This window comes from Suillus discolor, assembly GCF_016758755.1.
Source record: "Suillus discolor strain FC423 chromosome Unknown F5147scaffold_5, whole genome shotgun sequence".
NCBI classification, from domain to species: Eukaryota; Fungi; Basidiomycota; class Agaricomycetes; order Boletales; family Suillaceae; genus Suillus; species Suillus discolor.
Genome location: NW_024541252.1, coordinates 1 through 12,566, shown reverse-complemented (window position 1 = coordinate 12,566; position 12,566 = coordinate 1). Strand labels below are relative to the sequence as shown.

General features: G+C 47.3%; 5 protein-coding genes across 5 annotated transcripts; 3 read left to right on the top strand and 2 right to left on the bottom strand.

Annotated features, from left to right (window-relative positions):
- Positions 1–682: 682 nt before the first annotated feature.
- F5147DRAFT_742855 (uncharacterized protein) lies at positions 683–4,460 on the top strand (the record flags this gene model as incomplete). The annotated part of the gene is made up of 11 exons (XM_041439565.1): positions 683–1,030; positions 1,205–1,235; positions 1,312–1,814; positions 1,873–2,074; positions 2,135–2,363; positions 2,430–2,562; positions 2,617–2,792; positions 2,862–2,958; positions 3,029–3,177; positions 3,217–3,488; positions 3,805–4,460. The coding sequence occupies 11 exons, from the start codon at positions 683–685 to the stop codon at positions 4,458–4,460; spliced, it is 2,796 nt and encodes a 931-aa protein (XP_041297875.1).
- Positions 4,461–5,200: 740 nt separating this feature from the next.
- F5147DRAFT_670643 (isoprenoid synthase domain-containing protein) lies at positions 5,201–6,995 on the top strand. The gene is made up of 7 exons (XM_041435546.1): positions 5,201–5,494; positions 5,564–5,602; positions 5,670–5,844; positions 5,903–6,185; positions 6,235–6,500; positions 6,555–6,691; positions 6,747–6,995. Exons 1-7 carry the CDS (start codon positions 5,323–5,325, stop codon positions 6,767–6,769), a joined length of 1,095 nt encoding a protein of 364 aa, XP_041297874.1. The 5' UTR covers positions 5,201–5,322; the 3' UTR covers positions 6,770–6,995.
- Positions 6,996–7,565: 570 nt separating this feature from the next.
- On the bottom strand, positions 7,566–8,512 carry F5147DRAFT_567632 (UbiA prenyltransferase family-domain-containing protein; the record flags this gene model as incomplete). Its single annotated transcript, XM_041430868.1, has 3 exons — positions 7,566–7,930; positions 7,981–8,365; positions 8,417–8,512. 3 exons carry the CDS (start codon positions 8,510–8,512, stop codon positions 7,566–7,568), a joined length of 846 nt encoding a protein of 281 aa, XP_041297873.1.
- A 688-nt stretch (positions 8,513–9,200) lies between these two features.
- Positions 9,201–11,811, bottom strand: F5147DRAFT_670633 (kinase-like protein). The gene is made up of 8 exons (XM_041435545.1): positions 11,583–11,811; positions 11,443–11,528; positions 11,309–11,392; positions 11,003–11,259; positions 10,583–10,955; positions 10,466–10,527; positions 10,314–10,414; positions 9,201–10,262 (listed from the first exon to the last, which is right to left on the bottom strand). Exons 1-8 carry the CDS (start codon positions 11,704–11,706, stop codon positions 9,268–9,270), a joined length of 2,082 nt encoding a protein of 693 aa, XP_041297872.1. The 5' UTR covers positions 11,707–11,811; the 3' UTR covers positions 9,201–9,267.
- Positions 11,812–11,867: 56 nt separating this feature from the next.
- On the top strand, positions 11,868–12,566 carry F5147DRAFT_627681 (uncharacterized protein; the record flags this gene model as incomplete). The annotated part of the gene is made up of 3 exons (XM_041432719.1): positions 11,868–11,954; positions 12,057–12,133; positions 12,188–12,566. Coding segments are annotated over 3 exons (526 nt in total), but the record flags the coding sequence as incomplete, so codon positions are not given.

Sequence of the window (12,566 nt, the reverse complement as noted above, 5' to 3'; positions counted from 1 at the left end):
TCCACAATGCTCAGAGTGTGCCCCATTCCAGAATGGGCTATCATCCCGCACCCTTGGTCAGTCTTTAGTAGCCGCTCGTCAACTCATCCCCCACTCGCATCGTTTCAGTTTCGTCTTCATCCCTGACTTGCATCCCTCACTCACATCATTTCAGCTTCGTCTTCATCCCCACTCGCATCATTTCAGCTTCGTCTTCATCTCTCACTCGCATCGTTTCAGCTTCGTCTTCATCCCCCACTCGCATCATTATCACTTCGCCCAGATGTTGAATGGAACTCTGCAATTGAACTTGTGCGTGTCAATCTTGCCACTTTTGCTAGCCTGCAGTCCGCATGTCAAACACTTTCTCTAGAAGAGCCCACTACCCTGCCCTTTTCCCGATCTGGATCTCCTGGTGATCATTCATGCTGTCCAACTTAATGGCTGCCTCGTTGTTGGTATGTAGTATGCATGTTTGTTGTACCATTGCCTCATGTTACTTTTGGAAGGTTCTCACTGCTCCCAACAACGCATACACCTCGCGCTTCAAGTGGCGCCTTCACAGGCTCTTATGCTAAGGTAAGTTTGCATATAAATATCATGCCGCATGCACCTCTGAAGCTCAGACTTGTAGGCTCTCATTACCCCGCCAGTTCTACACCATCACACTATACCATCCAGTACCAACCTCCATATTCGCAAAATGCGCACCCTTAGCCATTGTCAGCCTACGCTACCATGCTTAGCAGTAGGCTGCACCCGCCATTTCCATAATAGGTCCGGGCGCACTTCCCACATGCGATCACAGCATGAATCACAGACTTTCCGACTGCCACACCATTCATCCTCCAGTTCCAGTAGTTCTCCCCCACCTGCTAGTTGCAAGCGCAATTCATCATCAGCGTCTCAGTCTGGCCCTGAACGTCCCTTATTTGACTCAACATATCATTCACGCAGCCGGAGCAGATCAGAGGGAGCTTCTGACAGTCGCACTCAGGCTAGTGGCGGTCGTGATTTTGATATGGTGTTCAATCCACCTGACTTGGAGGATGTCATTGAGGATGGTCATGGCAGCCATCATGATTTTGAGTATGATGCACCACACGATACCTTTGAGGATCGGCATTCTGCTGAGCCGCCGGCAGACTCTACAGGTGGTTTGGATGTAGATCAGCCTCCTGGTAGTAGTGCTAGTTCTGACAGCCAAGCTTGGAGTCGACCTCAGGTAACTAGGTCATATCATCCCATCATTAACGGTACGTGACTTCTCTTGATGCTCATACAATTTATGCTCAATTCTCCTCTACAAAGGGAGAATCTGCGATGGTCAAGGGAATCCCATACCCCCAGATGCTCCACCACCTCCACGCCCATCAGATCGTGGATCTGACGACTGGACGCCATACAACGATCGTGTCAAGTTTGAAGTTGCTGATTTCCTGTACCATCGCAACCAAATGTCTGCAGGCGATATTGATTTTGTATTCAATCTGTGGGCAGCTTCATTAGCAGCTCACGGTGATACCCCGCCATTCACAAACCACACCGACATGTACGACACCATCGATTCAACTCCTCTCGGTGATGTTCCCTGGCAAAGCTTCAGCTCGCAGTACAACGGAATTTTACCTGACGACCCGGATGACATTCCATCATGGATGAAGTCTGAGTATGACGTATGGTTCCGAGACCCTCGGCTCCTGGTTCACAACATCATATCAAACCCGGATTTCAAGGACGAATTCGACTATGCACCGCTACAGGAGTATAGCGTTAGTGATGGAGCGCATCAATTTCAGGACTGTATGTCCGGCGACTGGTGTTGGAAACAGGCCGTAAGTGTTGCTCACTTACTCCTTCGCGTTGTTGTCTCACTTCTATCATTCACTGCAGGACTTAATTGCGCAAGATCCGGATACAATAGGATCGATGTTCGTCCCTATTATCCTTGGAAGTGACAAGACAACAGTCTCTGTCGCCACTGGCCATAACCAATATTGGCCGGTCTATATGTCCATTGGCAACATCCGCAACAATGTGCGGCGTGCACACCGCAATGGTGTCGTACTACTTGGCTTCTTAGCCATTCCAAAAGGTACGTACTCTCTACTAATTGTGTGCGCTGCTGTTACTAATGTGGTACTGATTTACTTAGCTGATAATGAAGACACCAAGGACGCACACTTCCGAAAGTTCCGCCGCCAGCTTCTACACTCGTCACTTGCAAAAATGCTTGAAACCCTCAAACCTGGCATGACCAAACTGGAGGTTGTCCGTTGCCCTGATGGCCACTTTCGACGAGCTGTGTATAGTCTTGGACCATACATAGCTGACTATCCCAAGCAAGCACTGCTTGCATGTATTGTACAAAATTGGTGTCCAAAGTACGTTTTTGTCTTATTCTTCGTGTCCCTATGCTAAGTAGGACTATGGTGCTCTTACACTGGCAGATGCACCGCACCAGCAGACGGTCTCGATGAAGGCACATATGGCCGACGTTCCCGCAATCACACCAAAGTTTTGGTTGAGGAATTCGAACTAGGTGTTCTGTGGGATGAATACGGCCTTGTTGGAGACATTGTGGTGTGTACAATACTTCATCTACTCGTCTCTTTTGAACTTACACTATTGATACAGCCATTCACTAATTACTTTCCACGCGCCGACATACACGAGCTTCTCTCCCCAGATATCTTACACCAGCTCATCAAGGGAGCGTTCAAGGACCACCTAGTTAGTTGGGTGCACGACTACATCGAAGCTCAATATACAGAAGCCAACGCGAACAAGATACTGGACGACATTGACCGTCGGTAAGTTTATCTTCAAATTCACTTCAAGCTGCTGCTGCTGCTGAATAGTAGTATGTGTCACACAACTAGCATCGCTCTAGCTCCAGCATTTGCAGGCCTTCGACAATTTCCAGAGGGTAGAGGATTCAAACAGTGGACTGGTGACGACTCAAAAGCTCTCATGAAGGTCTGTACCAATATTCTTATATTTTACATAGCAACAGTACTAATATTTTTAATGCGCATTTACTGCCCAGGTCTATATACCTGCTATCGAAGGTCATGTACCCAAAGAGATGGTACAGGCTTTGCGAGCGTTACTCGACTTCATCTACATCGCTCGCCGCAACATCATCAGCTCTAACAGCCTCGACGCAATGGACGATGCCTTGAAGCGTTTCCACAGGTACCGCGAGATATTCTGAACATCCGGTGTTCGACCCAGAGGATTTAATCTCCCTCGACAACATTCACTCATCCATTACCATAAGCTCATTCAAGCGTTCGGCGCACCAAATGGGCTTTGTTCGTCTATAACAGAGTCCAAACACATTAAAGCTGTCAAGGAGCCATGGCGCCGGTCGAGTCGTTTCGAGGCTCTCAGTCAAATGTTACTTACCAATCAGCGTCTCGACAAGCTAGCCGCTTCACGCGTTGATTTTGTTGACCGCGGGATGCTACGAGGGACGTGTTTGTCATACATCCTCAACAAACTTGGTATGTGATTTTCATGATGCTGGGCTCGCCAACACTAATCACCACCTTTACAATTCACAGGGATACTAAACGCTCCATTGGAAGCACACATCGAACGAGATGTCCCAGACCAGGATGAGCCTTTTGGACGCTACCATCATGCAACTAATGATGGCGAAGGTAGTGCAGACGAGGGTGAGGGTAACACCAATGCTGAGCCTGATGCTGATGCTGTTGATGGGCCAACGGTCCTTGCCCATGTTGACCTGGCGAAGACAGCTGGTAAGTAGTTTTGTGTATACTTGCATGCTTCCGCTCACCATACACCTTACTACAGCCAGATGGATCTACCCAGAGCTCATTGCAGATCAGATAGGTCAACCCAACTTCACAACTTTGATTCAGCATTTTCTGCGTGACCAATGCCGTGCTGACTCTGACTCATCTAGCTCTGACTCCTCCCGGTCTGCACTTCCTGAGATCTACGAAAAGATCACACTGTACACTTCAGCTGTGGCCACCTTCTTTGCTCCTAGCGATTTATCGGGGATTGGCGGTATGCGCTACGAGCGTATTCGCGCTGTAGATACGTGGAGAAATGGCCCTGGGTGCTATGATTGTGTCTTTGTTAGCACTGATTCGTCTGCCGATGGCATGCGCGGCCTCGACATTGCTCGAGTGAGACTATTTTTTTCTTTGAAGCATGATGGTATCACGTACCCTTGTGCACTTGTACAGTGGTTCAAACGTGTGGCTGACTCCCCAGATGAAATTACGGGAATGTGGGTTGTAGAGCCGGAGCTTCTTGAAGATGGAGCACGCTGTGTGTCTGTCATCCACCTTGATAGTATATTTCGTGCGGCCCACCTTATACCAGTATTTGGGGGCGACTTTGTGCCAACCAATCTCACTTACTCGCAGACACTCGACGCTTTTTGCACTTATTATGTCAACAATTTCATTGATCATCATGCATATGAGATCGCATTTTGACTTATCGTAGTACTTATTATTGTTTAGCTGAAATCAACTTATGTTTTCTGCTTAGTAATGATACTCTGAGTGAGTCTACTACTTAGTAGATCTCAAATTTCACTTATTATCACCTGCCTACTTAAAATTCTGAATAACACTTGATTCACAGATTTCTTTCTTGTATTTCCTTTGTGAAGAATTCTCTAAGTAGAAATTAAGTAGAAATGATCTTCTTACATGACTTGGTGCACTTAGTATTGTTTCAAGTAAACATAAGTAAGATAAGTTGGCTAAGAATTTTTATGATTTTCCTGATGCAGTGACCATAATGTATTGTAACATATTCACCCATAATCTTCATGACTAGGAATACAGGACCTATGTATTATATTCAGGGTATTCGAATATAATCTGAATAATATTCAATCATATTCAGTATTGTGGACAGCACTGCACATGATGTAACCGTTGATGAATTCTGTCAGGGACTCGTTGACTAGGGCGATAGTGAAGCAAGGCCTTCAGGGAGCGGTATCCTGAAATTACAATGAAAGTGAGCATCTGAATGACTCAACAGGTTACAGATGAAGTATTTACGGAAGGAGAGAAGTGGAAGGAAGCCATCAAACATAGATGAACAAAGTTTAGTGCTCACTGTTCGGCATCTTCCGCATCAATCCCTGTTCTCGAAGCATGTCTTAGTCGAGTGCGCACAATATTAACTCACATCAGACCACTTTTTGACCATTTTTGACCAGTCATTTCAAGTGAGAATTATAAAGGCTTCAGATTCAGAAGTCATGGACTCGAGTCACTTCAGCATCAACCTTTCTTCTGTTTCCACTCGTCATCGGAAAGTGTCCTTAGACTCTAGGGTATCATGGATCCTCGTCCAAGGGTAATCTGTCTTCCAAACACCATGACCAACTGGCCCTGGCCCCGTGCGATGAATCCTCATTATGAAGTTGTGAAAGCTGAAGTCGATGCTTCGTTTCGTGAATTCAAGGCTCTGAGTGCCGAGTCACAGGAAGCATACGACAAATGTGATTCTGGTTCGGCCTCTGTTTCTACTTGCCCATAACTCTTTAATGGTTGACAGCGGACAACTGCTGCTTTTGTAGCCCGTTTAGCAGGACTGGGTTATCCCAATGCATCAAGAGGTTCGTCCCTGACCCTAGCTTGGATTCTCGTGAATCGCACACCTCTAATTCTGTTCTGGCCATATAGAACACCTTCGAATCGCCTGCGAGCTCATCAATGTTTTCCTCATCGTGGACGAGTACACCGACGTTGAAAATGCAGCAGTTGCCGAGGCAATGGTGGGCATCGTCATCGATGCCCTACACAATCCTCACAAGACGCGACCAGAAGGCGAGTGCATCCTCGGAGAAATCATACGACAGCAAGTATCTTCAAATTGTCTGATCATGCATTCTGAAGTCCAAAGAAATTTTGCGTAGATTTTGGGCTCGTGCGATTCAGACCGCAAGCCTACCTTTTCAACGTCACTTCCTTGACAGCTATACCGCATACCTTCGTGCAGTGATTGTCGAGGCTCTCGACCGCGATAAGGCTCATTGCCGTAGTATCGATGATTACATCAAGCTTCGGCGGGATACATGTGCTGCAAAACCTGCTATCGCAATATATGAAATGGGAATGGATCTTCCCGATGAGGTGTTTTATCATCCCATCATTGTCGAACTGGTCGAATGCATTGCAGAGTTGATGTTGACTGACAATGTAAATCCGCATCGAAGACGTGATCTGCAACCGCTAACAGCATTTACAGGATATGATCTCGTACAATAGAGAGCAAGCGACAGGGGATGAAAACCATAACTTGATCACTACTGTTATGGTGGAACTTGGCCTCGACAGAAGCGGTGCGATGGTCTGGGCAGCACGCTATCACACCGAAGTCGAGAAAAGGTTCACCGATGGTCTTGCCAAGGTACCTTCGTGGGGACCTTCTACCGACGTTCTAGTCAAGGAGTATCTTGATGGGATGGCAACATGGGCTCGAGCAAACCATTCTTGGAGTTACGAAACTCAAAGGTCTCAGGAATTTCCAATTGGATAAACGATTACTTACCCTGATTGAAACTGCAGATACTTGGGTACAAGGGGCCCAGAGATACTGCGAACTGGTCTTGTCCAATTATTGCCCAAGGTCAACTGCAAAGCCTCATCCGCGGGAGCAAAGGTCAATGTGGCTGATTTATCCATGATGGATGCCACAGCAGACCGTAAGCATCTAGAAGTTCCAGACCAACCCAACTCGTAACTCGTGTGTTCCACAAGCGCCGGGCACACCGTCGCCCTAGGTGATAAGTGTAATATAATCCACATCTGTTCAGAAGAACGGGCATAGACCGCAGATAATGTTGCAGCGAACATGAAATTTATCTTCAGGTGTGGGGCCCCTCTCGCAGAGTTCGCAGCTCGTTTTCCATGCATGTACCTCACGTTTCGTGGATTGATTGTTCAAGCTCGTCAGATGCACAGTAGTTTACAGCGGCGATATCATGAATACAACATCTCTTTCTACTAGTTGTGGACTTGATACGGACACAGAAGCAGGGTGTAATGTGGTCAGGCCGCTCGCGCATGATCGTTACACCAAAAGGTGAAATACTGAAAGCTTGGCTTTCAGCATCAGCGACGGTATATATAGAACTCAGGTAAGCCAGCGTGCTTACACAGGGGCGATCTACTGTAAGCTCTCCTTTTATATGCTGCCAATCTCGGGTTACCACCAGCGCACAGTGATGACGGCTCGCTTGATGTGGACAGTGTATGTATGTAGTTGGTAGTACTAGAGATATCGGCCTACGTATTTCTGGTCAGCGATTTAGCTACAAAGAAGGTACAGAATGCCATCCAAGCCAATAAATAATACATAAATGTATCAGGGACCAGTACATGTGTACAACAAAAATGGTCCGTATGTTTGATTGATGTAACAAATTGTGACGACCATAAGTCCAGAGTGAAAAGTTCTTGGATCAAGCCTCCAGTTCAGTAAACACTATGATATATGTATGCGGGCTTCATGGAAGTAACGCCAGTAACCAGGAAGCAGATGTGCAACAGAAAACCAAAGCTTCGGAAAGTACTTAGTCAGGCCGAAGTTACACAGATGAGAGTATAACTCACACTATATAGCTGACACGACAGACGGTCCGCCTGAGTTGTCTTGCATACCATGAATCGTAATCCGACAAGTCCCGAATACAATACGAATGCGACACTACAGTATGCATCCATCCTCCAGACCTGAGTAAGACAAATCGACCACATCGGAAGTCCTACAAACATGGACACACGAGCTGGAGAAGGATGTGCGATCGGCAGCGTTCGTCTGCCTATGGAGCGATCTCCTTCCTGGTCTTTGAAGTCCTGCGCTTGGAGCGTGGTGGCGAACATAGCGATGCTAAGCAGCACAGCTAAGAGAGCATTCGGCTCTAGCTGTGACATATCTCGACCTGGTTGTGATAGTCAGTAGGTGTTTTCTTATTTGATGTCAGCTACATACCTGCAATGAGGGTGGCCCCAGCCTGGAAGCAAGCATATCCCAAGCCGGTCATCAAGTTTTTTGAAAACCAATGATTATGGGCTTTGAATTCATTGTACCAAAGAGTGAGCAGAGTTATCGCTAGGCTTGCACTGAGCACTTGGATGCTGTAGAATGCTGATGATACCAAGCATATGGGGACCAAGGACCAGCGTAGATAGACCGCATCTCGTAAACTGATGTATCCCGCTGGTATTGGTCGGCTAGCTTTGTTCCTACCATCTTCTGCTGGATCAATCACTTGATTGGCAACATTGAAATGAAGGAGGTGAAGCCAAATCCACCAGACCACATGAACACATCGGTAAGGGCTGTAGAGGGGGGCTGACACCAGTGCGAAAAGTGTCTGCGTCTATGATCTCAGAACAGAAAGTTACTGGGAAACGCTATTGTTTACCGTTGGAATGATCGTCGTCAGAATGTCATTGTGCGTGAAGAGATAGAGTGTAAATAGGGATTTTGAGATGGCTCGTCCAAAATCAAGGGCGCTCATGAGTGTGGAGATTGTAGCACATATCCTGTATCCTTAATAAATGTTGACCAGAAGAAGCAGAACCGAAATTAGATGTTTGAGCCTCATCAGAGACACCGTGCGAAAGCACGGAAGGGGTCGAGGAAGAGCTCGGTTGGGCATCCTGAATAGGACGGGAAGAACGATCTTGTTAGACAGGGTGGGTGTTCTCGGGGGACCTACGAGATAACTGTCAGCTCGGAGAATTGTTCCTACAGGATAGAGAGTCGAGATGCGAAGTGGTGCGGATGGGCGGTCCGAGCGGTGAAGAGGAAATAGGACTACGCATACCAGTACAGATGTTCTCCGAGTCCCGTAGCCTCGTAGTGGTTCAGGAACACCTCGATAAAATACGTCAACGATTGCCCAAGGGTATGGTGAACAGGCAGCGCGTTAGATGATGTGCGAGAAGCAGGTTCCACGCTGATTGCCACAGAATTTATGGTACATGGGATGCCGCCAGCCGGATCACATCAGAACATGTGGCTGTGGTCCTGGTACAACATACACAAAGTAGTATTGTAGTATACGGTCGCACAGTTGCTCGAATTTGAAATTATGCCAGCTGTCGACGGTCGTCAACTTGACCGTGGATTTCATACACGGCAGCACGCACCAACTCCACTTTGCGAGCCGGTGATACGGATCGCTCCGATGGGGTGTCCTAGCGACGGAGTAAAAGTAGTTATTAAACAGTCAGCTTGTATAAGGTAAACGCTTTGCAAACATACCCCTTTTTAACCGATATTAGCGGAGGACTTAGGCGCCTCCACCGATAATAACATGGAGATACGGCTCAAGCGCTCTTCAATCGCTGTCAAATCAGACATCATAGCGGCGTGTCTATGTTCCAGCGATTCAAAAGTGTTATCGTCGCTTTGCAGATTACTGCTTGCCGTAGATGTAGCAGAGGGGAGGTTTAACAAACGAGTAGAATAGGATCCGGATATTGTGGGCGTCACGCTTCTTCGGCTGAGTATAGACATTGCAGAACCGGGGCGTGGACTGGGGCTGGGACTTGGTGGTCCATCCGACTCGGTTTCCTCTGCTCCCTCAGATGCCGAAGCAGCCACCACGGCTGGGAAATCATCCGAGTCATAAGTTTTGTCAGTAACAACGGGCCGAAGACAAAAGCGCAGCTCTTTTCGAACGGTGTTTGAGAAACTTCGGCTAGAGGACTGTATCAAGCGCGGCTTGCGACCACTGGCGAGGACTTTCTTCCTGGCACTCATTCCGATGCATTCCACGAGTTGCTTCATGGCTTCACGATCTGAAACAGCGCGCCGCTGAGCTGTACGCCGAATAGTGCCTGTGCGGGGAAGGGTGTGGAATGCTGATAAACTATGGGGACGAATAGGTGTTGCAAAAGCGGTGGCAGTGCTGGAAGCTTTGAGCAATTGACGAGGGCTATAGTTCCCGGAAGTGGCCTGTAAAGGTTGAGGAGTGGCCAATCTGCCTGTCTCGTATTTTCGAGATGAATTGGTTGGCAGAAGGTATGCATCCTCAGTAGGACCCCACGAAAATCCGATGAAGGCCGACTCGGCTCGTGGAGATATGTGATGAGACGTGTCCTGCAAAATTGATATTCCAAGCGAAGTGTTCGGGGAAGAATGAAATAAAGCAGAAAACGCAAACGGCTGTGAATTTTCTTCATCCGTGGGATCAGGGGGTTCGGGTACTGCTGATGCAGAATATGTGAATTGCGGCACATGGATATCAGACGGTGCAAGGCCTACGCAAGAAAGAATGGATATAAGAAGAACTATTGATACTCAAGACTCACGCGAATCTACACAAGACCAGTCGGTGTTTCCGAAAAACTGGTGCTCTGTTATTTCCAGCACGCTACATCTCCCGAGACGATGGTGCCGATCAGTGAGAAATCTGTATCCACGTGGTTTGAATGATAGTAGCATGAATAGTTTCACAACAGACCTGCGAAGTAACTCCTGTAGTTGTTTAGAAACGGGAATCGCTGCATTGAAGCGCAAGCTTGTCTGTCCAAATGAAGGGTCAAAGTAGGTACTAGCGAGCTTAGTAATACTGCAGTACCTGATAGTCCAAAATCCTCAGATAAGTAGTTCGGATGTCTTTAGCGAAGAAAGGGGCCACTCCATAAGCCAATTCATACAACATTGCGCCGAGGCTCCACCAATCGACTTCAGAGCCATATGAACCAACTTCTTCGGAGAATGAAGGAGAAACATTGTCGTCCGACAACTCCAACGCAAGGAGGGCATCTTCGTGTGCTTGCAGAACCTCAGGAGAAATGTAATCACAAGTACCACAAGGAACAAGGGTATATTGTTTCGGGACCGACTGGCTCCCGTCAGGCTCTGGAGGTGAAAGTGGCGCAGCAGACCCGAAATCTATTAGAAGCATGTGATTTCTTGCTGTGAGAACGAAGTTCTGTGGTTTGATATCACTGCATTGCGTTTATATGAGTACGCAATGCTAGAGGGTGGTTCTCACCGATGTACAAAACCCTGGGAATGACACCAGTTGATGGCGCAGACTGCTTGAGGAGCCCACCAAAGTAAGTCTGCCTCAGGAACTCTACCTTCAGGGTTCGACTCAAGCACGTCCCATAATGTACCTCCTTCGGCATAATCCATGACAATATTGAGATGAGTGGAGGTTTGGAATGCACAAAATAAGTGCGGAGCCCACGCAGAGCGCTCACGTTTTGCACGTAAAAGAATGTCCCTTTCCAACTGTGGAGAACATTGCTGCAGAATTTTTCAGCATGAAAAGTCGCCGATAACAAAAAAGTGCTACTTCACGAGTCCGCTGGGCAAAATGTTTCTCAATAGATTTGCGAACATATACGCGACCATTTAGATGGCACGTCACGACGTCAATCTGAACAGACAAATCAGCGTATACGTAACATATGTTCTTTACGGACCTACCGTCCCGAATTGGCCTTGGTCCAGTGTGCCCAGGACGACAAGATCTCCGTCTGAGAAACGGAGAGATTCTATCTCTGCAGTTCTCGCTATTTCAGCGGAGGTTGTGAGTAAAAGACCGCCAGAATGCATCTGGCTCTTACCAGTCCTTCCTATGATCCGCTGACCATGCAAAATGCGATCCAAGGCAAGGCCTTCTTCATCATCATCCGAGCTATTGAGTAATGAACCCAACAATGTTTTCCGTTTTGTCCAGGGTAGAGACATGCATTAGGTCAAAATGAAAAAGATGACGTTTCTGGCTCCTATAGCTACAGAGTGAAGGAGATGATTACAGGAAGCTACAGACTAGTCGTTATCTAAGTCTAAAGGTTGTGTTGAGTGTGTTGCTAGACAATCAATAATATTTTGGGCTCGGCTTTTTGCGTGATGAACGTTAACTCGTCCACAACATCAACAACAACGTCCATATTACTGACAAACTGGCAACCATATTTTACCATGAAGCTTGCAAGGTGAATATTACGCTTGTTTCTATGATATTAGACTAACCCCGAAAGTTTTCTCTATTCGAGCATTGCAAGGTTCGGGCGCTGACCCCAAGTTGTTTTCATCAGATTCTTGATGAAACTCAACAATGAGACGGTGACTATCGAGCTCAAGAATGGGTCACTAGTCCATGGAACAATCACCGGTTCGTCTAATCGGCTCGTTTACTCAAGCCTTACAACCCTCAAATTATTCGCAGGTGTCGACATGCAGATGAATACCCACCTCAAAACTGTCAAAATGACAGCCCGTAATCGGGACCCGACATCCCTAGACTCCCTATCTATTCGTGGCAACAACGTCCGGTATTTTGTGCTCCCTGATGCACTTCCTCTAGATACCCTCTTAGTGGATGATGCGCCGAAGCCGAAAGGTAGGAAGAAGGACGAGGGGCGCGAAAGGGGAAGGGGACGAGCTCGAGGGATGGACCGTGGGCGTGGTAGGGAAGAGAACGAGGAAGAGGAAGAGGTTTCTGATGGTATGGTCAAATACCATTATCATCGGAGGATGAAGAGCTCGCATAGGATGCACCACTCAGCGGATATAAATCCCTCTATGTAAATCTAAATGCTCCAACA

Bases quoted from the DNA above. Each gene is read 5' to 3' on its own strand.
- F5147DRAFT_670643 (XM_041435546.1), top strand. From the start codon at position 5,323: ATGGATCCTCGTCCAAGGGTAATCTGTCTTCCAAACACCATGACCAAC. The intron at 6,501-6,554 runs GTCTCAGGAATT...TTGAAACTGCAG, and splicing joins TGGAGTTACGAAACTCAAAG to ATACTTGGGTACAAGGGGCC. The intron at 6,692-6,746 runs GTAAGCATCTAG...GTGTTCCACAAG, and splicing joins GATGGATGCCACAGCAGACC to CGCCGGGCACACCGTCGCCC.
- F5147DRAFT_670633 (XM_041435545.1), bottom strand. From the start codon at position 11,706: ATGTCTCTACCCTGGACAAAACGGAAAACATTGTTGGGTTCATTACTC. The intron at 11,529-11,582 runs GTAAGAGCCAGA...CCGCTGAAATAG, and splicing joins GCGGATCATAGGAAGGACTG to CGAGAACTGCAGAGATAGAA. The intron at 10,263-10,313 runs GTGAGTCTTGAG...TTTCTTGCGTAG, and splicing joins CTGGTCTTGTGTAGATTCGC to GCCTTGCACCGTCTGATATC.